The sequence below is a fragment of the Mirounga leonina genome, unplaced genomic scaffold, assembly GCF_011800145.1.
Source record: "Mirounga leonina isolate KUSES-001 unplaced genomic scaffold, KU_Mleo_1.0 Mir_168, whole genome shotgun sequence".
In the NCBI taxonomy this organism is placed as follows: Eukaryota; Metazoa; Chordata; class Mammalia; order Carnivora; family Phocidae; genus Mirounga; species Mirounga leonina.
In genome coordinates, this window is record NW_023270426.1 from 54,204,841 (window position 1) to 54,231,538 (window position 26,698).

A 26,698-nucleotide genomic window follows, 5' to 3' on the forward strand; every position below is an offset into this window, starting at 1 on the left:
TGACAAATGCACATTTCCTTAAATTCAGCAATTTCATTCTAAGAATGCAGCCTACAAGTATAATCATACATAGGCAAATTGATGTAGCTACAAAATTGTTCCCTCCAGCACTGTATATAACAGAACACAATTTCAAACAATTTGAATCTATCAGTAGGGGTCTAAGTCATTTCATTATGGGAAAGTCCAGAAAATGGAATACCCTTCAGCTGTAAAGAAAAGGAACAAGAATGAGGGGTGGGAGGAGAGGAGCAAGAGGGGGAGGGAGAGAAAGAGAGAGCTCTTAGCATAGGTTTAAGAAATTACTGCTTGTCAAGTTTTGGTGTGGTATCAAAGAAGAGTATCTACAATTATCTGGAAATTATATGGAAAAAGCAGTAAGACGTTTGCAACAGAACAGTGTGTGCTGCATACTTCTGTTTATACTACTGTAAAGGGCAAATAATACATATACATGTTTTCTTGTACAGGATTATAATGTCTCTGAAAGCAAAAACGCAAAACTGGTTAACAGTGGTTTCTTTAAAAGGAGGTAAACAACTTGGGGAGAGAAGAGGGACGAATAACTTTGACAGTGCTGTATATACTCTTTAGTGTCTTTTGAAACTTGAAGTATGTGATGTCTTACCTATTCAAAATATAAATATAATTAAAGTAAAAATAAAAGATGGATAATAAGATGTTATTTATAATAGTGAAAGGAATTATAAAATATCTAGAAACTAAGTGGTTCTAGAAAATATCTAGAAAGTATTAATAAACAATATGACCTTATGGAAAATATTTTTTAACCAAAATATATAATGGAAGACCAGTATACATTTTAATGGATGATACAACATAATAAATTTGTTCTCTGAATTTTGTTTGTAAATTCTGTGCAGTTTTCATCAAAATCCAGGACAGGGGGCGCCTGGGTGGCTCAGATGGTTAAGCATCTGCCTTCGGCTCGGGTCATGATCCCGGGTCCTGGGATCGAGCCCCACGTTGGGCTCCTGGCTCAGCGGGGAGTCTGCTTCTCCCTCTCCCTCTCCCCCTGCTCATGTTCTCTCTCTCTCTGTATCTCTGTGTCTCAAATGAATAAATAAAATCTTAAAAAAAAAATCCAGGACAGTATTCTGTGTTATGATAAATTTATTCTAAAAAATCTGTAATTTTATTTTAAATTATACATCGAAAAACAACTTTTCATTATAAATACTCAGGAATACTGGAAAAGAGATATGAAAAATGGGGGAAATTTGCCATATATTAAGACATCTCGAGACTATTTTAATTAAAAATAATGTGGCGCTAACCTAGAGACAGAAAAATACCTAATTGGAATTGGAAGAGGGGTCCACGAAGAGGCCTAGACATATATTCACACTTGAGGAAGCTTTACAAGTCAGGGGGGAAAGGCCAGATTTAGTAAATGGTGTTGGGAAAATTGATAGTCTATATAGAGAAAAATGAGTTTGGACTGGAATGTACTAAGGGCCAAACGTGAAAAGTAACACTATTCACCTAGTAGAAGAAAATGTAGAAACATATTTTTGTGACCTCAGATTTGAAGAAGCTGTTCTTAAGAAGACCAGAAAAAAACAAAGTGTGAAGGGAAAAATGAAATTGGTTCCTTTTCAAAAATTTAAAGGTTTCTATTCAACCAAGTACATTAGAGGTAAAGTTAATAGAAAGGTGACAGCTCGGGAGGAGAGATTTGTAATATCAAACACCAACAGGGGCTTATGTAGTACACTAGTTCACAAACTTCTAGGTCTCAAGACTCCTTTACTCTTAAAAATTACTGAAGGACCCAAAGAGCAAATGCACTCACACACAGCACTGTGAGATATGTATATATGTGTGTATATATACATACACACACACTGTATATAGTAATATAGTAATATATGGAGTATATAACATATATATTTATTGTATTAAAAAGCTGACAAATTAAAAAATACTTAATAATTAATTTTAAAATAACGATAATAAACCAAATACATTTTAACATAAACAACTTATTTTTTTAAAAACTAATTATATTGTCCCAAACTAAAAATTTATTGAAAGCTTATTTTACATTTTTACAAATCTCTTGAGTATCTAGCTTAAGAGAAGACAGGTAAGTTCTCATATTTGCTGCTGCCCTCAATCCATTACAAAATATTTTTTGGCTGAAGTGAATGAAGAAAATGCAGCTTCACACAGACATGTAGTTGGAAAAGGAAGGACTATTTTAATAACCTTTCCAGATAACATGTATATTCTTCCTTGTTAGCACATCGAAACTTGACAATAGTTTAAATTTTAGTTGCAGTGTGGAATCTGAAATCTACCAGTGAACTTTTTATATTTGTTAAGTTAAAATCCATCGGTTTATCTTGTACTTTAAACAGATCTTTTACCTACTCATGATTTTGTACCATCATGCAATGGCCATTTGGAAAATATAGTCTCACTGAGCTATGGAGAGTCTGTAAATATCAATACCTTTTATTTTATAATATCAAAAAGTTACATTCATTAATATCACCATCAATTTTATCAGAAAAGTCTTTAAGTATTAGAAGCTATCGAGCTCACGCTGGTGCTTACATTTTTTCCCAAATTCTAATTTTCATTTGAAATTTCAAATTTTATCACTAGCAACAAATGCTGTCAACTATGTTCCTTAATGTAGCAGGATTACTTTGTTCATTTTCAAGGCAATATCTGCCAAATATTCAGTTATGAACAGTCATGGTTTGTCAATATTTCCTTAAAGTAAACATGATATTTAAAAAGGAGGGGGTAGGGGTGACAAGGTGGCTAAATTGGTTAAATGTTGGACTCTTGATTTCGGCTCAGGTCATGATCTCAGGGTCATGGGATCGAGTCCTGTGTCTGGTTCTGTGCTGGGGTGGAGTCTGCTTAAGATTCTCTCTCTCCCTCTCTCTCCCCCCACCTCTCTCTCTAAAATAAATAAACAAATCTTTAAAAAAATAAAATAAAAAGGAGGGGGTAGTTCAGCTTGTAACTCACACAATCTCCCCAATGCTTTTTCTTGAGATAATCACCATACTTCCATACTTATCAGAAGTGCTTTCTGTGTAATTCCAATTTGATTGTGCAGAATATTAAAGACACAGCAAGGATTGGCATTTAATAAAATTCATGATCATTAACGCTTTATCAAAAACATTATTAAATGAGCTGAATTTCTTTAAATTTTTTACCCCAGCATGTGCATGATGGAGACGGATAAAATGACTATTAGTACCGTTTGGTGCTACTGTCTTGTTTGTGCTAAGGAATCAGCAGTTTTACGCACTGTTGTTTTGTGGCATCAGTGCAAATATTAAAACAGTGAAAATGGTAAAGAAAGCCTTAGAATTATTAAGGAACTAGTGTTGACCTGTGAACCTCCTGAATGAGCTGGGACCCCCTCCTTCCAAAAGGGATATGTGAACTCACATGCAATTGAGAAGTAGTGTTCTAAAATATGCAAAGTGTTTTTACAAACACACACACACACACACGATGAAGAAACCAACAGAACACGGAGCAAAGGATATTAAAAAGCAATTCAGAGAAAAGGAAATAGCAATAGCCAAACTCTCACTATTAATTAAATAAAAGATAGTAATTTATAGTCAACAGATTTATAGTCAACAGAGTGGCTATACTTCAGTCTGTCAGTTGTTAACAAAATTAAGGAACTTATTTCTGGGTATTAGTCTCTGAAAAGTTGTTGCCTAAGTGTTCAATGAGAAATACCTGCAAATATTTACTGTAGAATTTTTTTGTGTTAGCAAAGAAGGCAGTTTAAGCGAATATCCCTAGAGGTATAAGAGATTTAAAATATAAAATGTATGTGTGTGCACATGCATGCATGTGTGTGTATTCTTGCACACATACACACAGCCATACTTTCTAAGAGTCAGAAGTGATGAACTGGATTTATATATGGCTATCTAACAAACATAAGAATATGTGAAAAAGAACAATGAAATATACACAATACCATTCATGTAAATTTAAAAACACACATATACAACATAACATCACACAGTTTCCAATAATTCACTTGTCTACATCAACATAGGAAGGGTGAAATGACAGGTTACACATCAGCTCCACTGGGCTGGTTTCTGTAAGGAGAGGGGACTGGGAAGGAAGGTGGGGAATGAGTAACAATGCAAAGAAATAAGGAGATTCATCCTCAGATCAGTGCTGACATACAAAAGGATTTTCTGGACTCATTACCTAGTATAAAATACCGTACACAAGCATTTCAAACATACTTATTATATAATAACATACTTAAAATTATTTATGGTTGCAATTTAGGTGAAAGCTAGTATTAAATAAGCCATTGGCTTTAAAAGTAGTTTTATAAATAGCTAATTGTTTTTCTCTACATCCAGCTTGTTACCAGAAGTTGTGATATACTTAAGTAGTACATTCAAGTGTGAGTCTGACTGGTAGCTGGTATCACTACATAACAATAATCCAAACATAAAATGCAAACAGACACAGTATGCAAAAAGGAATTACTTTATTATTTTATTTAATTGAAAAATAAGCATTCAGTTTCTTAAATGTTGTAATGCTTGGGAAGTGGAAGAGGAAGAACTCCTTTTTGAGGAAACTTTATTTATTTATTTATTTATTTTTAAGAACTGAGCCACCCAGGCGCGACATCCTGTTTGAGGAAACTTTAGGAAGCATTTCCCAACTGAAGATTGTTAAAAGGTAAACTGAGGCATATTAAATTTTTTTTTCAGAGTTTATTTGAACAAAAATCAATTCAAATGGGGCAGCACCAATCCAGAAGTGGTTGGGAGTGCTCTGCCAATAGGGGTTAGAGAAGAGACTTTTTGGGGGAAGAGGTTAAAGCAAAGCAAGGAAATTTGATTGGCTATAGCCTGCATTATTTGGGAAAGCCTAGTTAAGCTGTTCGTGATTGGCTGTCCTTAGGTTTTGCTTTCTTAACCTTGAGGCATTATAGGCTTAGGTTTTGGTTTGCTTACTTAGGCTGCTAAGATATTAAAGCCAACTCAATTTAATGGTCTTCTCATTTAATTAATTTAATAAGATCAATTAGCAAGAAAAATAAATGCCTGATTCATAGTTATTCTTAGCAAAATCATGTTAATAATCAAGCACTCAGGGATCATTTACTTCATGATTATCGACGCACACGCAAACAGTAGTTTGTGAGTTTCTTTTTTGTTGTTGTTTTTAAAGATATTTATTTATTTATTTATTTATTTATTTATTTATTTATTTGAGAGAGAGTGAGAGAGAGCACAAGCAGGGTGAGGGGCAGAGGGAGAAGCAGACTCCCCGCTGAGCAGGGAGCCCAATTCTGGACTCAATCCCAGGATGCTGGGATCATGACGTGAGCCCAAGGCAGATGCTTAACCCACTGAGCCACCCAGGTGCCCTGGTTTGTGAGTTTCTATATAAAAATGCAGATTCAAATATTAAATAGCATATCACATCACAGTATTATATAAATATATAGTACTTACATAATAATGATGTTTTATAGAAATCATTATATATACCAATGTTTTCATAATTTGCATAAAACAGGTAATTTGTTTAAATTGTTTACTAAGTGGTAGTGAATAGAAACTTTTGAAGTCTTATTTTTCCTTTTTTAATTATGAGGGTTATAGATTATCATATAAATAAAAGCATCAGGTGAAAGATTAAGTAATAAAAGGATCTGCTAGACAGGATGAGACTCCATCATTAGAATTGCTAAAAATACAAAATGAGGAATTTGCTGTTACTGTATATTAGATATGCATACAGTCACCCTTAAATTAAGAGAAAAACACACTTACAAGAAGAACCACCAAACCATAGCCACCTTTCAATTTTAAGAAATGAGTATTTCACTTGAATATCAGAGGGCCTTCTATTGAGTTAAAAACATTATTTTACATATGATTATTATAAAGAAAATATGTAATTGGAGAAATTAGAGAACCTAAAATTGTAAATTGTCATTATTCATAATACGTTTATCTTAACAGAGATTTTATTTTATGTACTAGCATTCTACCTCTGATGGTGATCTGTTCAATTAGCTCTTTTTCCTAACACCAAGTATCTGGAAGTATGTGAGTATAGGTATTTTTTTGAAATTTCCAAATAATGATTTTGCACTGATAGCATTTAAACTGTTATATTTGTAATTTTTTTTTCCAAATTCACAATATTGTTCATAATCAACCTCATTTAAGCATGCACAGTGCACAGTGAAGACAATCCTCTTAGGAGGGCTTTTGGGTAGGGTCTTGGAATACAAGTAAGCTTCAGGCAAAAAGCTTCAGGTAACCATCTGTTTTGTGTGATATGAGAAATAACTTGAGCGTCCCAGGCAGTTTTAAATAATTGGATTATAAAGATTGTCACTTAGGGGTTAAAAACAACAACAACAAAAAACAAAAAAACACAGGAACATTATCACCAGAAGCTTCTTGTTATAAATGAGAGGGAATTGGAACTCCCCTGTTCCTTCACGTTATCTCATTAATGTATTTTATTGAATCCCTCTTTCACATCTTCTGTAGAGGCCTTGGTGGGGGGAAGCACCATGAATATGCCTAAGGAGAAAGGCATTTGTTGGAAGTATATCAAGATGAAAGGAGCAACTCAGAGCAACAGTGCATAGCTTACTTACAGTTTTGACATGACTGGTCATAGTTGCTATAATATACTTTCTCTTAAACAACCTCCATATCACCAAAAACCCAGTCAACTGACATTCTCCATTCCCACAGTTAAACATGATCCCTGCTCTACACTTCCTGGTGCGTTGGGCTTATCTTGGTCAGGCCCACCACCCACGTTCTTGCCAGCTGAACTGCACATTAACCATGAGTCAGTTGTGTTTGTTCTCCAAACTTTTTTCAAGTTGTGCCTGTTTTTTTAGTTATGTAATTTAGTTAAACATAATTGCTAAAATGTAACTGGGAAAGGGGAGGGTTTTTTGCCTATGAAAACATGAAAAAGCTTGCAAAAACCTTAGAAAGGCAAATTACTGAAAACAAACAATAACACTAGAAGAAATGATTAATAGAACTATTATCAAAGATATTAATAGAACTATTGTCTAAGATATTAATATCTAGGATTCTACGCTTGGATAACTTCACCAGTAGGTTTAAGCAAAAAAATAAGAACTGAGGTATTATTAATGCTTTATGGGTGTGGTTCATCCAAGAAACATAAAACAGAATTTAAATTTTTTTTTAATCAATTTTTATTAGCTAACCAAATATTTAGTTCTGAAGCTCCAAATAAGAAGGCTTCTCAACTGTCCTTCACTATTTTGAGTGTCGGCCAGGCTTTATCATCTGTTCAAGTAATACAACTGTCTTCTTTAAAAAGAGAGGGGAAAAGAACACATGTGAACAGACATAAAACAATAATCTCTTTATGACTCCTTGCACCTGGTAAAGCTTCCAATCAAAGTGAAACACCTCATTCACTAAACAGCATGCAACAGAAGCAATGCACTGTCATGGGTGTAATCCGTTGGTTGTTCCAAGAGTCCTGGCCTAGCATAACAGTTTCCTCTGTATTTCCACCTGTTTCTAAAGGACTCTCACTATACTGTACTCCTCTTTCTTGGTACTTGCTGTGGGTAGACTTTCTTCACATGCTCCGACATTCACAGCTTCACATTCAGAAGTGAACTGAACTGTGGCTATTTTGTTTAAAGACTTCTACTTCTAAGTTCAGTGGAATAGTATATAATAAAGGGAGTGTAGAACCCTCATAAATAAAGTCCTATGGTCTGAACTATAGATTTTAATTCATATGCTCTGAATTTTAGATTTTTGTCTCTTTCTTGGTTACTTCATATGGCTAGGGCAAAAATTAAAGGAGTCGTGTTTATAAAAAGCCCGTCAATCTGAAGAGATTCAGTAAAAAGATGGAAGGGAGGGAGGGAGGGAGGAGAAAAATAAAGAAACCACGAAGCACAGATAGGAGAAGTTAGGGAAGAAACCAGAGGAATAAAAAGAGAAAATGATGTCAAGACATAAGTAGGAATGCTAACGCCAATAAAAATACGTTAGAAATAATGAAAATAAGGTCACTTTGCTTATCTCTATTTTTCAAAGAAGCCTGAGGTGCTCCCCAAAAGAAAAAAAAAAAATCCTTGATGCCTAAGCACAGGGGCCCAAGTGAGTATGCTATAAAGGGAGAGGGACGGGGGAGGCTGAGGGCAAGACTTGACTTTCTTACATTCCTGTAGGTGGCAACAGCTCTTCCGTGGGAGGAATTTCCATGTGAATGCTCTCTTCTGTTTCAACCACCTCACTGAGTGGACTTCAAAGTGAATGGGACTAAGAACAGTGCTGAGTAAATCAAAATGACAACATATACAGATATAAACACAAATAAAAAACGGATATCCAATTACTTAACGATAGTCTTAGCTAAAACCAAGTCCCCTGATGCCAGTATCCCTATCCAGGACAGGGAAGGATTAGCAGGCAGACAAGAATGTACTATCCCAGTACGTGCCCTCTGATTTTTCTTAATTCATTGTATTATTTGTAGCATGCAAACAACAACAATGTCAACAGAAGAATTTCCAAGTTTTGCTATGGGAACATTCTATACTTTTCCATTTATGAAGGTATCATTGGTAGGAACAACAAGTGTCCTGAAATTTTAAAAGCTGACATGGGATCGATTAAACATCAAGACAAAACCAAATATCACATGATAAAAACTTAAAAGTACTTGTGGAAAGCAGAATACTATGATAATCTTCATTTTCATGTACTGAAGAAAAAGTCTACAAAGTAAACATATGCTCTAGCACAAGAGATGGCAAGTTTTCCAGGATATTATTTTCTAGCATTATGCAATATGAATGAATTAACCAAAAAAAAGCAATAAGAGGGCTAACAAGTGAGACTGGAAAGCTCTGGGACACAGATGTAGTACTGATTATCAAGTATTACCTTTCTATATTCCTTGTGTTCTTCTGGCTTTATTTTAGTCTAAATAAGTACAATCTTATATCTGTGTGTCAAAAATAAAACTAAATAACTATATTTCAGAAGTTAAGTTATATTGCCATATTGGAATATATCAGCAGAGACCTTGAGCAATAACAAAATAGACCTATATTTCATGGTTTTTTTTTTGAGAACTCCATGATTCAAAATTTTTGTATAAATAGACAAACTAGACAGTCCTTGGTTATTTCTCCTTATGAAGAAATTGTTACTCTAGACCTAAAGGTAGGTGCTAGGCATGTTACTAAGTGGGCTAACCAGATTATCTAATTTCAGACATGCTGAAAGTAGGTTTTTAAAATGAATCCCAAATCAGACAAACACTAGCAATGTTCCATATTCTCTTAAAATGTCACCGGATACAAAAGATTCATTGCAGTCTAGAGTAAAGTTATCCTAGAAGAAGCAAGTAATGTCTTTTAGTTCTTCTGTTTGCTTATGAATTTCTATAGTAAGGATTAATTTGTAATTTGCATTGTATTTCTATGGGAGTTATGGGAACTACCCTTAAATATCTAATTATTTTTGAATAACACATGGAAGGTAAAATGCCCTAAACTGTTGTAACATTTTGAATACATTTATAAGCAAATAAATCCTGAAATTTGAGGTCAGAGATTTTCATAACAAACCATCTGGGACTGGACTCGCTGAGAGTGGGACCTCTTAGTATTTGGTATCGGGGAGAATGGCGGTGCTATAAAAACTGGAAAGATGAGAAATGAAGAGAAGCAAACCCCGGGAATTGGGAGTCCCATACCACACATCTGTAGGATATGCAGGCCCCTCCCTCCTGGGGGCTGATCAGCAAAAAGGACCGCTAACACCCCAAATTGCCTAACAACCAAATTTCTGTTTCTTCAGGGCAAGAGTAGATCACTGCACTTAATAGCAAGATGTTTGTTTTTGAAAAGCCAGGCTGGTAAGCTAGGTATGCCCCACTACACTTCCTAACATGGCTTTGGGCAAGTTTCTTAACCTCTGTAAATCAGAATTTCTTTATCCATACAATGGTAATGAGGTGTTATCTAACTCACAGGGTTGTCTGAGTATTAAAGATGATGTTACCCTTACCTACTTAGCATCTTTAAGCATTTGATGATTGTTTGCTATCCTTACCATTTTGTCCAGGGAAGACCAAAACTGAATTTTCACTTCCAAATGTGGAAAACAAGAAAAAGAATGAAAGGATTCTTTAATTCACAGGGATTAGGCACATTAGACTCCATTTTTTAAATTTTACTTTTCAAAGTTCCTCTATATACATGATACACTATTTCATTGTTCTTTATATTAACCTTAAGAAATTAATTGGACAATTCTGGTCTTCTGTATGGGCCAACAGGGAAAGATGATGGGGGACTTTTTGGTCATCTCTGCTCCCTTAGAAGTAAGAAGAAGAATATACAAAGAACAAAACCAACCACAGAAAAAGTTCTACTCCCTACACACCACTCTGGTCCAACAGCAACTCCTTAATAACATGGAAAAATAACATTTTTACATGTTTTCAAAGAAACACAGTTTCAACACTACCAGACAGTTCTATATAGCAAAACATTAAATTATTTGAAATTTATGAGGAAGAAAATAGAACATATCTCATTATTTTAAAATAATAGTTTTGCTGAGCAGATGTTGGTAATTAGGAAATCTTTTAAAAATGTACTGATTGGGGCACCTGGGTGGCTCAGTCGTTAAGCGTCTGCCTTCGGCTCAGGTCATGATCCCAGGGTCCTGGGATCGAGCCCCGCATCTGGCTCCCTGCTCAGTGGGAAGCCTGCTTCTCTCACTCCCACTCCCCCTGCTTGTATTCCCTTTCTCACTTTCTCTCTGTCAAATAAATAAAAATCTTAAAAATAAATAAAATAAAAATGTACTGATTGTATCATTTGTAAAGGCAAATTTAGGGAAACTAAATTATACTTATTATTATTATTTTTTTTTTTTTGGTAGCTTGAACTATAGATTTGTTCCTTTGTTAAATCACTTCACTGTTTTCAAACCTTCAGTGGCTTTTCCCTCCTACCCAAATTAAAACATGTATGTTTTCCACTGTGGCATGCACAAATCTCTATGACATCATACAACTTAGCTTTCCAGCTGTATTTCTGATTATTATCACATGTGCATTTATGCCTCTATATAATCATTAAATGGGTTTAATTCATCCATTATTTCTTGCATGTCTATAATCTACAGACATAATGACGGATACAGTGGGAAAATGTAAAAACAGAAAAGATTTTCGCACCTGTCACGTAATCAAAAAGAGTAAGACACACAGGTAACTACAAAACAAAATAGAATAATATAAATGAGAAGGGGACAAATGCCTTGTCACGGACATAAAGAGAAATCAATTAATACTGGAAATAGGAAACCAAGGCCGAGAAATGCCAGGGGGCCTGTCCAAGGTCACATACCAGGACTGAATGGTCATCAAAGACTCAGAGAAAAGAAGAGAGATACGGTACAAGGTGGAGTACCCACTATGCTGAGGAATAATGAGAGGTCTGGTGAGGCTGGACAAAAAGGGAATTCTTCTTTATCTATGTCTGTCCACCTGAAAGGCCTCTTTCATCTACTGCAGCAATCTGAAAACTTATCTGCTCTGTCAGCCTCATTTTATATGAATCCCTTTACATTTATATGTAATACTTAAACATTATTATTATGGCATTAAAACATTCTGCCTTGGATCTAATACTGAACATGCTATTGGCAGACTCATATTAAGTATGATTTGGTTCAGCTGTGACAAAAACCCAACTTAACAGTGGCTTAAATAAGATAGAACTTGGCTTCTCTCTTGTGTAAACATGTGACTGGGCAGATGGGGCTGATACATCAGGGCTCCAGGAACCTTCTACCTTGTTGCCACTGTATGTAACCTTGATCTCATTGTCCAAGATGGCAGCATTTGAATTCTCAGCAGCAAAATGTAGAAAGGGATGAAGAGGGCATGTGGGTGTTATATCTGAAGGAAGGTTCCTAGAAACCACCATGTGACACTTTTGCTTATATGCTTTTGGCCCTAGTGAATCACACGGCCACAGCTAGTGGAATGGGAGGTTGGGAAATACAGCCTAAAAGAACATATTTTTATACAGAATATACAGACTCTTACAGAATAAAACTGAGGTAAAAATTGCTTAGCCACTAATCCTCTTGCTACAGAAACAGATGAAAAAGATATGGGGAGACAGTTAAAAGTCTTGGATATTTTTGAATATGTGAGAATGTACATTTATTAATTACTTGCTATATAACCAACATGTAACTAAACATCCATCATACAATCCTCACAACAATCCTAAGAGGCCACTCTGTTTTTGTTGTCACTTTATATATAAAGAACTTCTATCTTAGGGTGGTTAAATAACTGTATTCAAAATGACAGCTGCCAGTTGAATCCAGAACCACCGATCTTAAATACCATATTGTTTACCATAGAATATAACTGCTTATGCAACCTAAGTGTCCACTGAGAGAATGGAGAGAGATGTGGTACATATATATAATGGACTATTACTCAGCCATAAAAACGAATGAGATCTTGCCATTTGTGACAACATGGATGAACCTAGAGAGTATTCTATGTTAAGTGGGTTAAGTCAGTCAGAGAAAGAAAAATACTGTATGATTTCACTTACATGTGGAATCTAAAAAACAAAACAAATGAACAAACAATCAGAAACAGACTCATAAATACAGAAAACAAACTGGTGGTGCTAGAGGGGAGAAGGTAGGGGAATGGGAAAAATAGGTGAAGGTGATTAAGAAGTACAAACTTTCAGTTATAAAATAAATAAGTCATGGAGATGAAAAGTACAAGGAATATAGTCAATAATATCATAAGAACGTCATATGGTGACAGATGGTGGCTACTCTTAATCATGGTGAACATTGTATAATGTGTGGAATTGTCAAATCACTATGTTGTGCACCTAAAATTAATATGACACTGTATGTCACCTCTACTTGAATAATAAAAATTTTAAAAAAGGAAAATAGAACTTTTATTTCTAACATTGATTATGACAACAATTCTGTTCTTATTTATTAAAGATTTAGTCATAAGGATTGGTGAGAATACAAGTGAGCCAACAGATAATGCCCCTACCCTCAAGCAGCTTACCTATAATAATCTCCGATACAGTCTTTAAGGATAAGTTGTGACAAGTGCTCAAGAAGAAAAGAACAAAATGCTATATATAGTACATATATTAGGAGAACCACATTTAGTCTAAGGTGAGGGGCTTCCTTTTTTTTTTTTTTTTTTAAAGATTTTATTTATTTATTTGAGACAGAGAGAGAGCACATGAGAGGGGGGAGGGTCAGAGGGAGAAGCAGGCTCCCTGCCGAGCAGGGAGCCCGACGTGGGACTCGATCCAGGGACTCCAGGATCATGACCTGAGCCGAAGGCAGTCGCTTAACCAACTGAGCCACCCAGGCGCCCGGTGAGGGGCTTCCTTGAGAAGGCAGCATCTAGAACAGTAATTGGCACATGGAAAATACTCAATGAATATGATAAATGAATGAATTTATTAATTTAAATGGAGTTGGAGGTCACTTTCAAAGTCACTTTTCTAAGCCTGAGGAAGCAGAAGGGAGTACACTTCGAAAAAGTCCCATGTGGCTGGAATTCACATGGTAAATTTTCCACTCTTCCCAAAGCACAGAGTTAAGAATTCAATTGTTCATTGAATTCAATCAAACAGCTTTTTCCCTCTCAAATGTCCATACAATGAAGTAGAACATTTTCACATAAGATAATTTAAAATGTTTTATCTACTTAGATAAGCTCCACATGAGCACAAAAAACTTGTCTATTGCCCAAATGGCTCTCTGCAAATAAGTAGCTGCTCAATAAATACTAGTTTATCGGCAACAGATCTGAAACTAACAAAAACATTCTGAAAAATATTAGATAATGTACTCTTCTTTCAACATTTATGTACATCTTTCCAAATCTGGGTTAATGCTCCTAAGAAAAGGGAAACTAAGATCCACTGGTAATATTAAAATGTCTTATTTGTTTTTTTGTTCTGCATGATAATCACATTTCAGTTTAAGGGCTTCTTGAAAGCTGCTGTTATGTAAAAATACTGGCTTAGGTTGGGCTCCTGCTAGGAAAACTAAGATACAAAAACTCACATCTACTTCTGAAATTCAGCACTGTATGTCTAGCAGCACTAATGATAGTAATAAACTAAGGAGACCTGGGTTTAACACAGTTTTTTAAATCTGAGAAATGAAAATACAGCCTATGTATTATGAACTCAGGAAAAATACTTCAAAGCTACTGAAGCATTAAATATACAATAGATGCAAGAAATTTGCGAGCCCATCTGTGGAAAAAAGGAGACCTTTATTATTTTTTTAAGAACCAAAAATCACAACACAGTAAAACGATCTACACTAAGTACACCAATGTTAGGCTGAAATAGCTACTGTTTTAATTAACTATATCACTTCTGGGGAAAACAGTAGCAGCCACAGCAATAACAACATTAAAAACAAATACATGGAGAAAATGGAAGTAACCTATGGTATGGAAATGCCCTGAACAAAGCATTCATGTAGAATGGCTACACTTACTCAGAAGCTCAAAAGTCAGTTCTTTCCTTCCTGAGGGTCCTGCACAATGGTGCTCCCGGGTAAACTGTTGTCTTATAAATGGTTTTGATGGGGATGGAATTAGAAGAAAAAGAAGCTTCCACTGTTTTGGGAAGATACTTCATTTTAGGGTTCCTATCTGTACCCTCAAATATCTATTTCTTTTCTTTTCTTTTTTTTTTTTTTTTTTTTTTTGAAGATTTCCATTTATTTACTTGAGAGAGAGTGAGAGCGAGAGAGATCACAGAGGGAGAGGGAGAAGGAAAGCAGACTCGCCACTGGGCAGGGAGCCCGATGTGGGACTCGATCCCAAGACTCTGGGATCGTGACCTGAGTGGAAGGCAGGCACTTAACTGACTGAGGCACCCAGGGGCCCCTCAAATATCTATTTCAACTCTAAGTAGACACCACCTTACTTTGCATTCCACTAGGTGAGGCCATGTGACCCACGAGTGGCCAATGAGGATAAGTTAAGTGCCTCAAGGCAGTGGTGCCCACTTACTCTACTTCCAAGGTCTGTACAGAGCAGCAAACTATCACTCTTCCAACTTTAGGCTTGACACTGTTAGGATTTTCTCCAAGTAAATCAAACATTAAGACTCAAAATATATTCATCATTTTCCAGCCACACCAACTCCTTTTCCTGATTTCTATATTTCCATTAATGGTACCAAAATCACGCTTAGGCTCAAAACCCTAGAGCTTAATTTTTCTCATTTTTTTTCCTTCCTTCTCTCCTCTAACACACAATTCAATCATCAGGGCTGCACCCTCAAGCCCTCTTACAATTTAATCTTTTATTTTATTTCAACAGCTGCTACTGTAATTCAGGTTCTCCTTGGGCAGTTAGCTATAAAAGCCTCCTAACTGGTATGCCTGCTTCTAGGCTTGTCTCTGCATTAAGCACGATGTTTATTTGATGAAATTTTACTAACTGCCTCCTAAACACTCAGTATTGTTTTGGGCACTCATAATACATCCCACTGACAGGTCATCTCCCTGAACTCTAGTTCTGACATGGTCAACACCCTGCTGAAAACCCTTCAATAATCATCAAGTGCCACCACATTGGACACTGATGTATTTGCACATTCTGGTGTTGCCTTACCTTTGCAGACTTTTATCCTCCTATTCCCCTACATGTACCCATCTTTTCAGTAAAGACCAGTCCCTGATGTACCTTCTGCTCCCTCTGTTTCCCTTGTGACTTTGTTCATTCTGTTCTCTCTCCCTCTGGAATAACTTCCTTAACATCATCCTCAAAAATGCTGAATATGCTAAATTCACCTTTAATAATTAAAATGTAAATGGCTTTTTGATGTTTTCATTATATTCTGGTTGCATACAAAATAAATATTTCTTCTTTAAAGACTCCTAAGACCCAGCTGAGGATTTAACAATAAAACATTCAAAGCCTGTTCTTACAGGGATGTAGATTTTTTTTATAATCCTTTTACCATTTAATTATGACTTAATTATTGAAGGCCTCATGTTACAGACAAAAATCCTATGAAAACAATTAAGCTTTACTATATCTAGTTCATGGAAGAATGGGGATTCTACTTATGGCAGACATTGATATACGCAAGTTAGTAATAAAATATCACCAAAGCAGCTTAGGTAGTTAGGTCTTGGATTTGTGATGTTTTGATGCCATCCATTACTTTAAAATGTTTCACACCAATGTCTCATTTTGAAGAGCAATATACTGTTCTCTGATATCTTAATTTTTTAAATTGTTTCCAATAGTGAAAGGGGCACCTCCAAGGGGAAGTATGTCTCTCACACGAAGACTAGTGTGAGCTCCATTAGCATAATGGTCACTAGTTTTTTTTCTCAAAATCACCACTATCAAAATCCACCTGGATTGTCTGTTCATTATATAGTGTCCTAGGTCCCAACTCCGACCCATGAACTCAGAAACTCTAAGGATGAGGACCCTATTTAAACAGCTCTCCAGGTAATTTTTATGTAGTTGAGTTTTGAGAACTGCTGTCCCAGCTAGAGGTGGATTGCTTGCATATGGGCAAATATAAATTTTATTGGATACAACAGGCACTTATTTGTAAAGCCTTAAAAAAATGCTAGACTCCCTCAGGCCCACTACAAGTGCCCATCCCGTCTTCAAAAGAAAGAAAAAGAAAGAAAAAGAGAACTTTCAAGAGCTGTCAAAGAAAGGATAGTACAGAGGTTATGAGTAGTTTGGCGATGGCCTCTCACACAAGCTCCCTGTGTGTAAATCGCAAGCATGCAACCTACTATTTTAGTGAATTTGGACACTTCCTTTTCTGTGCCTAGATTTCCCCATCTGAATAATGGGGATAAGAATAATACCAACTACCTGGAAATAGGTAGTCAGTATATGTAAAGCAATTGTAATAGCACACAGTGCTAGCTGTTAGATTATTTTAAAGCTAATATATAATACTATTGCTAATGAGACTCACTTGTAACCCGACTATAAGTGAATATAGTAACTTTTTTTCTACACTTAAGCCTAACACATTCAGTTAGTTTTAAACAACAAACTCCCCCAAACCAAAATGTTTTCAAATTAATTACTGTCTCAAGAAAATAAAGCTTTCAGGATCAGGCTAACTGGCTCTGTACTTGGTCACATTTTCAGAACAAGGGGGTTTTCAGTAAGGTGTTGGGGCAGAACAAATTTGTTCAGTGTCTACAGTGGAAATAAGGGATTCCTTCAGCCCAATCCAAACAGTAATCCCACTGGTTCACAGAAGATAAACATGAAGAGACAATCAAACCTTTAGCTCAGACTCTCACTTTCCCCCCTGCTTCTCTGCATTTCTCACAAGGACTCAGGACAGGCTGCCAGAGGCTCTCTGTCCTCGCCCTATGAGGGACAATTGTTGCATTGGACGCCGTGGCTGACTCTAATTCGTAAACCACATTTCCCATCAGCAGTTCTCATGAGCGGGTTTAACACCTTCGGTGAAGCTGGATTCACAATCACAGGATTATGAGGAGTGCATCAAGCAATGAAAAGAAAAGTTACAATAAGAAACTCTGAAAGATGACTGGAACTCAGTTACCCTCCTTTAGTCCTAGGGCCAGAAACTGGAAGAGACAGCCCAGAGGCTGACTAGATGGTTACATGGAGAGATCTGAAGAGGAAACCGACCTAAGTTTGCCACGAATGTGATCAGGGGACATTGTAAAACGAGAAATTCTAAATGTTGACTGTTCTATTTTTTTTCATGACCATAGCAAGTCATTACTTTCAATTAATTCAGATTATCTCTAGTTCATTCTTAACAGTATCATAAACTAAAAAATCGCTCTGGTAATAGTCACAAGATAATGGGAACTGAATGAACTACAAGGCACTTAAAATCTTAACCTTTCTAAATACAAAAGTTAAGCTGGAAATGTTTCCCTCATGGCCAAAATGTGTAGCAAATACAATCAAACAGTCTTGTATATACGGGTGGCTCACTGAATTATCTACTCAGAGTTTAATAGATGCTAAAAACTGTGTTAAAACAATTCCCTGTAGGAAGAATGAAGGGGGGGAAATCGGAGGGGGAGATGAACCATGAGAAACGATGGAGTATGAAAAACAAACTGAGGGTTCTAGAGGGGAGGGGGGTGGGAGGATGGGTTAGCCTGGTGGTGGGTATTAAAGAGGGCACGTTCTGCATGGAGCACTGGGTGTTATGCACAAACAATGAATCATGGAACACTACATCAAAAACTAATGGTGTAATGTATGGGGATCAACATAACATAATAAAAAAAACAATTTCCTGTAACTCTTTACATTCCATATTTTATGAATAATAGTAATAAGGTATAGTTTGTATGTTTTTGACATTTCTGTAAGGGTAAAAATTACAAATTACATAAGCTAGAGAGATACTAGTATTTTAAAAGCTTGTTTTACTAGGGCAAATAAATCTTAGAAAGAGAAGATATGGTTACTTTAGCAACAACAATTGTCTAAAGTTTCAAATTCTTGTGTGAATATAATAAATTTATAAAAATGTGCAAGAAGCTAAAACAAACATTTAATTTTTAGCATTTCAGGAAACACTTAAGCGGGATAGGAGAAGATGAAAATTTTGGTGTTTGGTATTCAAGGCTTAATTACCAGACTTCCTAGAGAACACCTTACAAATATTACCCATGTCTACCTAATGTTGCTTATAAAGGTGGTTTGCAGTGATTACAGAGAAAGGTATGGGTCATCAGGATTTGCAGAAATTCTGATTCCTGTGCTGCCCAGATGGGTGAGGCTTTCCCTATACTGTGGGTAGACATACCACACATGGCACCAAAGGAATTGTGCTAAAATGGCACAGTTCACATGAAAGTTTGTAACATCTGAACACAGAGAGCGAACTGAGTTGGGGGCACTCTCAGCACCACTCAGTGCAGTATAATTACCATGCAAAAACAGAAACTATCTCTCTTCCACTTATTTTGTTCAATATTTTCTATTCTATCAATCAATTATTTGCATCTAAATGTTTTTGCTTTTTATTCAAGGTGCTATGGAAATAGACTTAAATTAGGTGTAATTCGTACTCTCAAGTGGCTTACAAGATAGGAGAAAGGTAAAGAATGACCATAGAGAATGTTACCTGCTGGTGACTAACATATATAATTGACAGAGTGGGAAAAAAGGACAGTGTGGTCACTTTTTTTTCCTAAGATTTATTTATTTATATTGGAGAGAGAGCGAGAGTGTGCATGGGGCATGGGGAGGGGCAGTGGGAGAAGGAAAGGGAGTCTCTTTTTTTTTTTTTAAGATTTTTTATTTATTTATTTGACAGAGAGAGACACAGCGAGAGAGGGAACGCAAGCAGGGGGAGTGGGAGAGGGAGAAGCAAGCTCCCCGCTGAGCAGGGAGCCCGATGCGGGACTCGATCCCAGGACCCCGGGATCATGACCTGAGCTGAAGGCAGACGCTTAACGACTGAGCCACCCAGGCGCCCCGGAAAGGGGCTCAAGCAGACTCCCTGCTGAGCGCTGAGCTGACACGGGGCTGGGGGCGGGGGGGAGGGCTCAATCTCATAACCCTGAGATCATGACCTGAGCCAAAACCAAGAGTTGGCTGCTGAACCAACTGAGCCACTCGGTGCCCCCAGTGTGGTCACTTCTATCTTTGGAGATAAAAAGCAGGAATTCCAGGAATCACATTATACAGAATAGAATGAAGGATCTGAATTTACAGAAGCCTGGTAGATGGTGAATAGATGAAGTAGGAAGGGTATGTGCCTAAGCACAGGAGCAGAAAACAGGCAGATGAAATTTAGGAACAGCAAGAAATCTAGGTCTGGTGCCAAAAGTCAGAGAGGAAGCAGCTTAGAGCAAAAAGAAGAGATTCGAGATACAGCTTCTTTCAAATTAGAGAACAATTGCTATATTGTTAATCATATATTCCATAGCTCATAGAATCTGGAATTAAGATCCAACACACATCCTTTAAAGCACATCAGAAAGCAATATGTATTAGTATTAGTATAAATGCTGTAAATGACCAAATAAATAAACTAAATATATTATTTTTCAGTACAGATACATCCAATCATTTTTTTCTTAATGCTAAGTATCTTTTTGTTTTGAAAAATAAAAAAGTAATATTTAATTTAAAAGGTAATATTTTAAAAATATTGCAAAACACACACAACTATGTATGAAAGGCTACTTCTAATAAACAACCTAAAGAAAAACTGCAATTTTCCAGTTAGGATTCCTGTTTATAAAAAGAGATCACTAGACAATCACCCAGCAACACATTAATGTTCAGATGTCATTAGGCTTACAGAGTAGTATGGATGGCAGTGTATCTGAGAAAGTAGCTTTTTTAAGGAAAAAGACAGGCTAAGCCATTTTCTACTTGAATGAAGAAGTAGTAAAGATAGATTGGATTCTACGTAATTCAGGTTCTGTAACTAGAAAACAACCTGAAAATGAAAGAAAAATCTACCTCTTAAAATCTATGTTTCTGAAAATGGTTTTTGTATCTCAAGGAGCTCCAGCTGTCTATAAGTACCAAGAGTTTCACACACATTACATACAGGCTTTTGAAATGACATAGATGATTACTCTGTTTTTTGCTCCATTTTCAATCCTACTGTTCACAAAGATTAAAAAAAAAAAAAAACCCAACCATGTATGAAATGTGTACTCCAGAAATATGAATCTGTAACTCAACTTGTGCTCATATAGTTCTCATTTGGGCCCATGTATTCTGCAGTAACTATTATTTTGTTTGAAATACAAAAGTCAGATAGTCTTGCTTTGCGATATTTTAAATTTTCCAACAACAAAGAGAATCTATAGCCATTTAGGAACAGTAGTTGCTGCAAATTCTTAAAGATTTTATGACTAATGAATGATGCTTGTTATGAATTGCTGCTAAAGCTGGGTGCACTTCTGCCTAGGATATCTAACATGGTTCTGCCTCCATCCAGTTTAGAGAACTTTTGTGGGTCACATATTTCTCATTATCTTTCCTCATTTTTCTTCACTGTTCTTTACCTCTTTCTACCCTAAACAGTTATCACAACTACAGTTGCAGTTCCAACAACAAAGTGACCAGATCATCAAGCAAAAGTGTTATTTTAATTTTACTTATTTGTTTGTTTGTTTATTTATTTATTTATTTAATTTATTTGTTATTTAATTTTATTTATTTTTTAATGTATCTTGGGAAGACCAAATCCAGGGTTTATGAGTTGATCAGACATATTTTTTCAGTGTAGTCTGACGATGACCTGCAGTAGGTCTGAGAGGCAATCCAGAAGTTTCTATTTTTACCCAGTAACCCAAAAGATTCCTGTGCACATTAAAGTTTGAGGAGTAACGATCTCTCCCCACACAAAAAATATGTGGCATATAGAAAAGGAACATATTAAGATCATACTCACATTTTTGGAAAGAGTAATGAATTATTTAAAAGGGAAAGATCAAAGCCTATTTTTCTCAGTGATAAAATACTTGTACTGACATTCTACTGGTAAATTAACTTTCAAAGGAAAATTATGACTTCGCTTTGGTATACCCATCAAACAGATCAGCATGTAATAATATAGCCATGTAATACCTAGTATAATGCCAATTCCTCTCCTCATGTTCTATAAATATTATGCTAAACCAGCTTTCCATTTAACAAAAGTTTTATTAGAATAAGCTGTTCAAATATAATAAAATATTATGGTTCAAATGAAAGGGTGAGTAGATGATGTAAGACCAGGGTATATATATATATATATAATAGTTACATTTACCTTGTTCACTTTACTATATCCTAGATTCAGAACATCTTTTTTTTTTTTTTTTTTTTAAAGATTTATTTATTTATTTTAGAGGGAGAGCGAGAGTAAGAGCAGGGGGAGAGGCAGAGAGAGAGGGAGAGAGAGAATCTTCAAACAGACTCCCTGTTAAGCACAGAGTCTGACGTGGGGCTCGACATGAGGTTCAACTCCAGGACCCTGCGATCATGACCTAAGCTGAAATCCAGAGTCGGCCGCATAACCAACTGCCCACCCAGGTGCCCCTAGATTCAGAACATCTTGAAGGAAAGTGCTGTCTTTCTTCTAGTGCCTAGTAGAGCAGAGACTACAGAGGAGACAGTCATTTAGTAAATGTTTGTTGCATGGATTAATAAATGACCAGCTGGAAATGTAATATATATGCATTCTAGAAAGAATGTACATGCATAAAACAAATCAACTCAGAAGTTAAAAAAAATAATATTTTACTGCATGTATCTATAAAAGAAAAATAATGAATATAAAAGAATTATCTTTAAAAATAAATAGCAAATAGTTTTTAGCTCTTAGTCAGTTAGCAAAGTACCCAGAAGAATTAAATAAGCTTAAACATTTTTATATAAGATAACCCAAGACATATTTCCATAATTATACAAAGTTGCTATTTCTAATACATCAGTCAGAAAGAGAAATTGGCATTCCAAGATGCTAATGAACTAGTCAATGTTCAATGTGGTGGTTATTTATTAGTTGGAAAAAAAATGTAGGTAAGGAATATAAGGTCAGAAAAACTTGAAAATGGGGAGAAAAAGGTTTTGTTTAACTGTATTTATTGCACTAACCCTTTAAATCCAAAACCAATTATAAACATTGTGGTGCTTTCAATAATTGCCCACTGAGTGTGTAAATTTAAAATGGCAATTTCAATTTTTATTTCACCTAGACAAGGAAGAGAATGGAATTGAATATTAATGTGTGTCATACACCTGAAAGAGTAAGGGAATACTGTGCTCATTATAAGTGAGTTTAAGCAAAGTACTCAAATGTTTCATTTGAAGTACTGAATATAAACAAAAGAATTAAGTGACAAGGGAAATTAATAATGCTCAGACAGAAAATTGGGTACATGAGTAGACTTCCCAGAGTCTCTTAGATATGATTTTCCTTTAAGAAAGGGATACACTTTTTCTTTTAAACAAATAACTCAGAAAATAAGATGTTATGAAAGAATGCAGTAACATAATATAATAACTTTGAACATAATCTCAGAATACTTATTAAAATGACAATTGAGAGTTTTCAGTTTTCCCTCCACTATACCTAAGACTTTTTCATTTAATATAAAAGCCTTCTTATTTACTTATATTGCTTTTCTCTGAGAGTTCATTATCATCTTCAGACTAAAAGCAAAATAATAACAATAAAAATAATAATGATAGACCCCCCTTAAAAATAAAAGCGGTATTAAATTATTCAACTTAAAAAATAAATAAAATAAAATAAATTACTTGAGTTAACAAAGTTATATTTAATCTAAATTTCTCTAAGAGTCAACCAATGTCCTGTTCCATTGAGGTTATTTCTACCTATAATTCCTGGGATAAAGAGAACTTAAAGTTAATTCATACTTTGAAAGGCAGAATGATGTGTAAGTTAAGTGGGCAATAAACTGGGACACAGTAAGTGAAAAGTCAGGACGTGAAACATTAATAAGGTGTTTCTCAGAGAAAACTTTGCAAAAGTATGTTATTTATGGTTTATCAAAACATGGCAATGACTGAAGCTCACACACGTAATATGCCAAACAGAAACCCCGACGCAATTTTGTGACACTGTCTCACATCATTCTGCAATGTCTGCTACAAATCTTAATTTCCAGAGTTTTATCATGATTGCAATCCCACAGATGGTAACAGTCCACTAGGGTGATTTAAAAAAAATAGTCTCTGCAATAATTTTTAACAATAAGAAGATAAGCATTTTTTGTTGTTCTGCATCTATTTTAAACCTTAATTTTATCTTCATTACTCTGGGATCAAAACTGTATAGATATGCCATAGCCACTATCTGGAATTCTCTTTGCACATGTAGAAAAATCAAGTGTAATTTAAGAAGCAATTTCTGCAAATGAATGCAAAAATAAATGCATAAAACAAAACAATATCAGGTAACCACGTGGAGCCATATAGGTAAAAGAAATGTATATAGGTAGGATATGTAAAAATTCATAAGAAACCTGAACAAAGGAAATATCTAAAGGAGATTTTAGCCTAGTTCCTAAGATAAGGAAGTCATGTTACTTGGCCATAAATCAATTTCTCATTCTATTAAATTCCTGTAAAGCAATCCCTATACACTGCACTTAATAATGTCAAATCATGGATTTCCACATTAAAAATTACCCCTGACTCAAAATACATAGTAAACAAAATAGCTCAACTATTTAAATCAAAATTCTGTAATAGCTCCCTGGAATAAGCCCCAAATCTTTTAGTATGTATGAGTCTTCATACATACTTAACTCACACACTTAATTAGAACATGTTCCTCTATACACAAGTCATGATTTTCTATATCATGTTCCCCAGAATCTCACCTAGTTTCTTTGATCATGCTGTTCCGTAGATTTTTAGTCTCTACTGAAAGCCATTTTCCATGGCCCACCTAAAAAACTATTCTCCCATAAGGTTTTTTCATGATAATTAATTATGTCTTCCACTAAACCCATTGCACACTGGGTTTTCCTTCTCTTCAACACACATCAATGACTTGTTAGATGTTATTAATGTGCTCTCCTCAACACAGATACAATGTTTAACAGAAATCATGGTTTAATCACCTTTTCTGTCCTCTTAATATGTAGTTTACTGTCTCACTTCAGCTAAGTCATCAAAAAGCATTTAACTGGATAAAACAGAAGGTTCTGGTATTACTACCATCCATCGCATTTTAGGGAAATCACTTACTATCTTGGTATCTCATGCTTTTTCTGTTTAAAAAAAAAAAAGCTGGCTGATGGTAATAAATAAAACAGTATGAATTGAAACACTCTCAGCTATTGAAAGAAGGTGCTGAAGGCATTTTAGGGATTCTCAAAATCTATTGTATACTTTACATGCTTTGTACACGTGAAACCAATTCCGAGACAGAGAAAGTAAAGATGCAATTTTTACTTTCTTCAAGTGTCAGAAGTTGCTGTTAAATGTTAACACAGTACTAATGAACACATGGCATATGTAAAAACCTCCTTCTTTGATATGTACCTTAAAATAGTAATATTCATAGCCCAAGAGTTTCAACATTTTTAACCCTCTTAATGCACTTTTCAGTCAGTGGACATATATGCCACAGTTTCAGATTTTATACCCAAACCGGACTCAACTAACTCATCCTGTCCTCTGACCATAAAGAAAAGTCACACCTTGGGCTCTGACTTATATTCTTTCTGAAATGATTCTGGTCATTCCTTGGCAGTCACCTTTTCCCATCCCATGTGTTACCTGAATCCATGGCCATCTGTCATTTTCTGCAGCTGTCCATGCATTTATAAGCCCCTTCTTATTGAGACGTGCATAGTAGGGATACCACTTCTGGAGTCCAAAAAGAGCTCGGTGGGTAGAGGAAGCTGTGATTTGTTGATTTGATATGATTCCACCTTCAATTCCCAATGGGCCTGAGCATTCTGGGAACAAATCAGGAAAAGATGTGAGTGTGTCAGAAATAATTCACTCTCAAAATGTGCCTGTTAGATTTGATAGGAGATATTTTTAAAATTAATTTGTACCATCATGCCTTAATTTGTACAAATTTAATTTGTACCATACACCTACTTTACAGATCTGTCATCAACCTCCACATGAAGAAAACAATTCTTTCTCCTCAAGACACTCTTCTTCCTTTGCTTTGAGTGTGACAACCTCAACAGATACTGCCCCTCTGCATTATGAGTCTGCATATGTATGCACTGTTATCCCTTGGCTGCTGATCACATCAACAAAAGTGCAAAGCCCTTAAAGGGCCTATCTCATATTTTATGTTTTCAGAAATTAGCATACCTCATAAATTGTAAACCCTCAATAAAAATCCTCAATCCATTATTTCTTGACTAGCCTGCATTGGAGTTTTGTGTCAAAATCATTTTTATACTGATTTAGCATTTCTCATTACTCTAAATTTTTTTAACTTAAATTTTTATAAACATCAGCAGGTATGCTTCCAACAAAAAGGGCAAAGTGCAAATCTGTCAACATTTAATAATAATAACTTGTAACATGTTATGAGTAATAGAAAACATGTAGACAAATTATTTTTATAAACAGGTAAACTCCCTGACATTATACTTAACTTATGTACACTAATAAGTAAATCAAGATATTAAAATATTTCTACTTCTATTTCTAATATTTTAAATTCAAAATTCATAGTTATAGGTATTTTGCACTTACATTTTAATTCTCTTTTAGAAATTTTTCTTTAAATTTGCAACTTGGAAACTTAAGAAAAATTTCTTAATAAAATTTTTAAATTCTAACATTAAGGCATAATATATTATATATGCATATAAGGCATAATATATTATGCCTTATATGCATATATAAATGCATATATATAATATATATGCATATATAATATATATAATATATAATATATATTATATATATAATATATATAACATATATATAATATATATAATATATATGCATATATATAATGCAAATATGTTCTCAGATATCAAATAAATTTAGATTTTAAAATTAGAAATGAAGGCAAATGCATCTAAAAAGTAAATATATTTTTATATATATTTGAATT

General features: G+C 35.1%; 1 protein-coding gene across 2 annotated transcripts in view; it reads right to left on the reverse strand.

The window, feature by feature from the left end:
• Positions 1-26,698, reverse strand: part of EDIL3 (EGF like repeats and discoidin domains 3) — a 392,993-nt gene that overhangs the window by 102,346 nt on the left and 263,949 nt on the right. For both annotated transcript variants that reach the window (XM_035014793.1, XM_035014792.1), the window contains one exon: positions 25,387-25,568. In XM_035014793.1, coding sequence (XP_034870684.1) covers positions 25,387-25,568 — 182 coding nt within the window. The remainder of the gene's footprint in view (positions 1-25,386; positions 25,569-26,698) is intronic.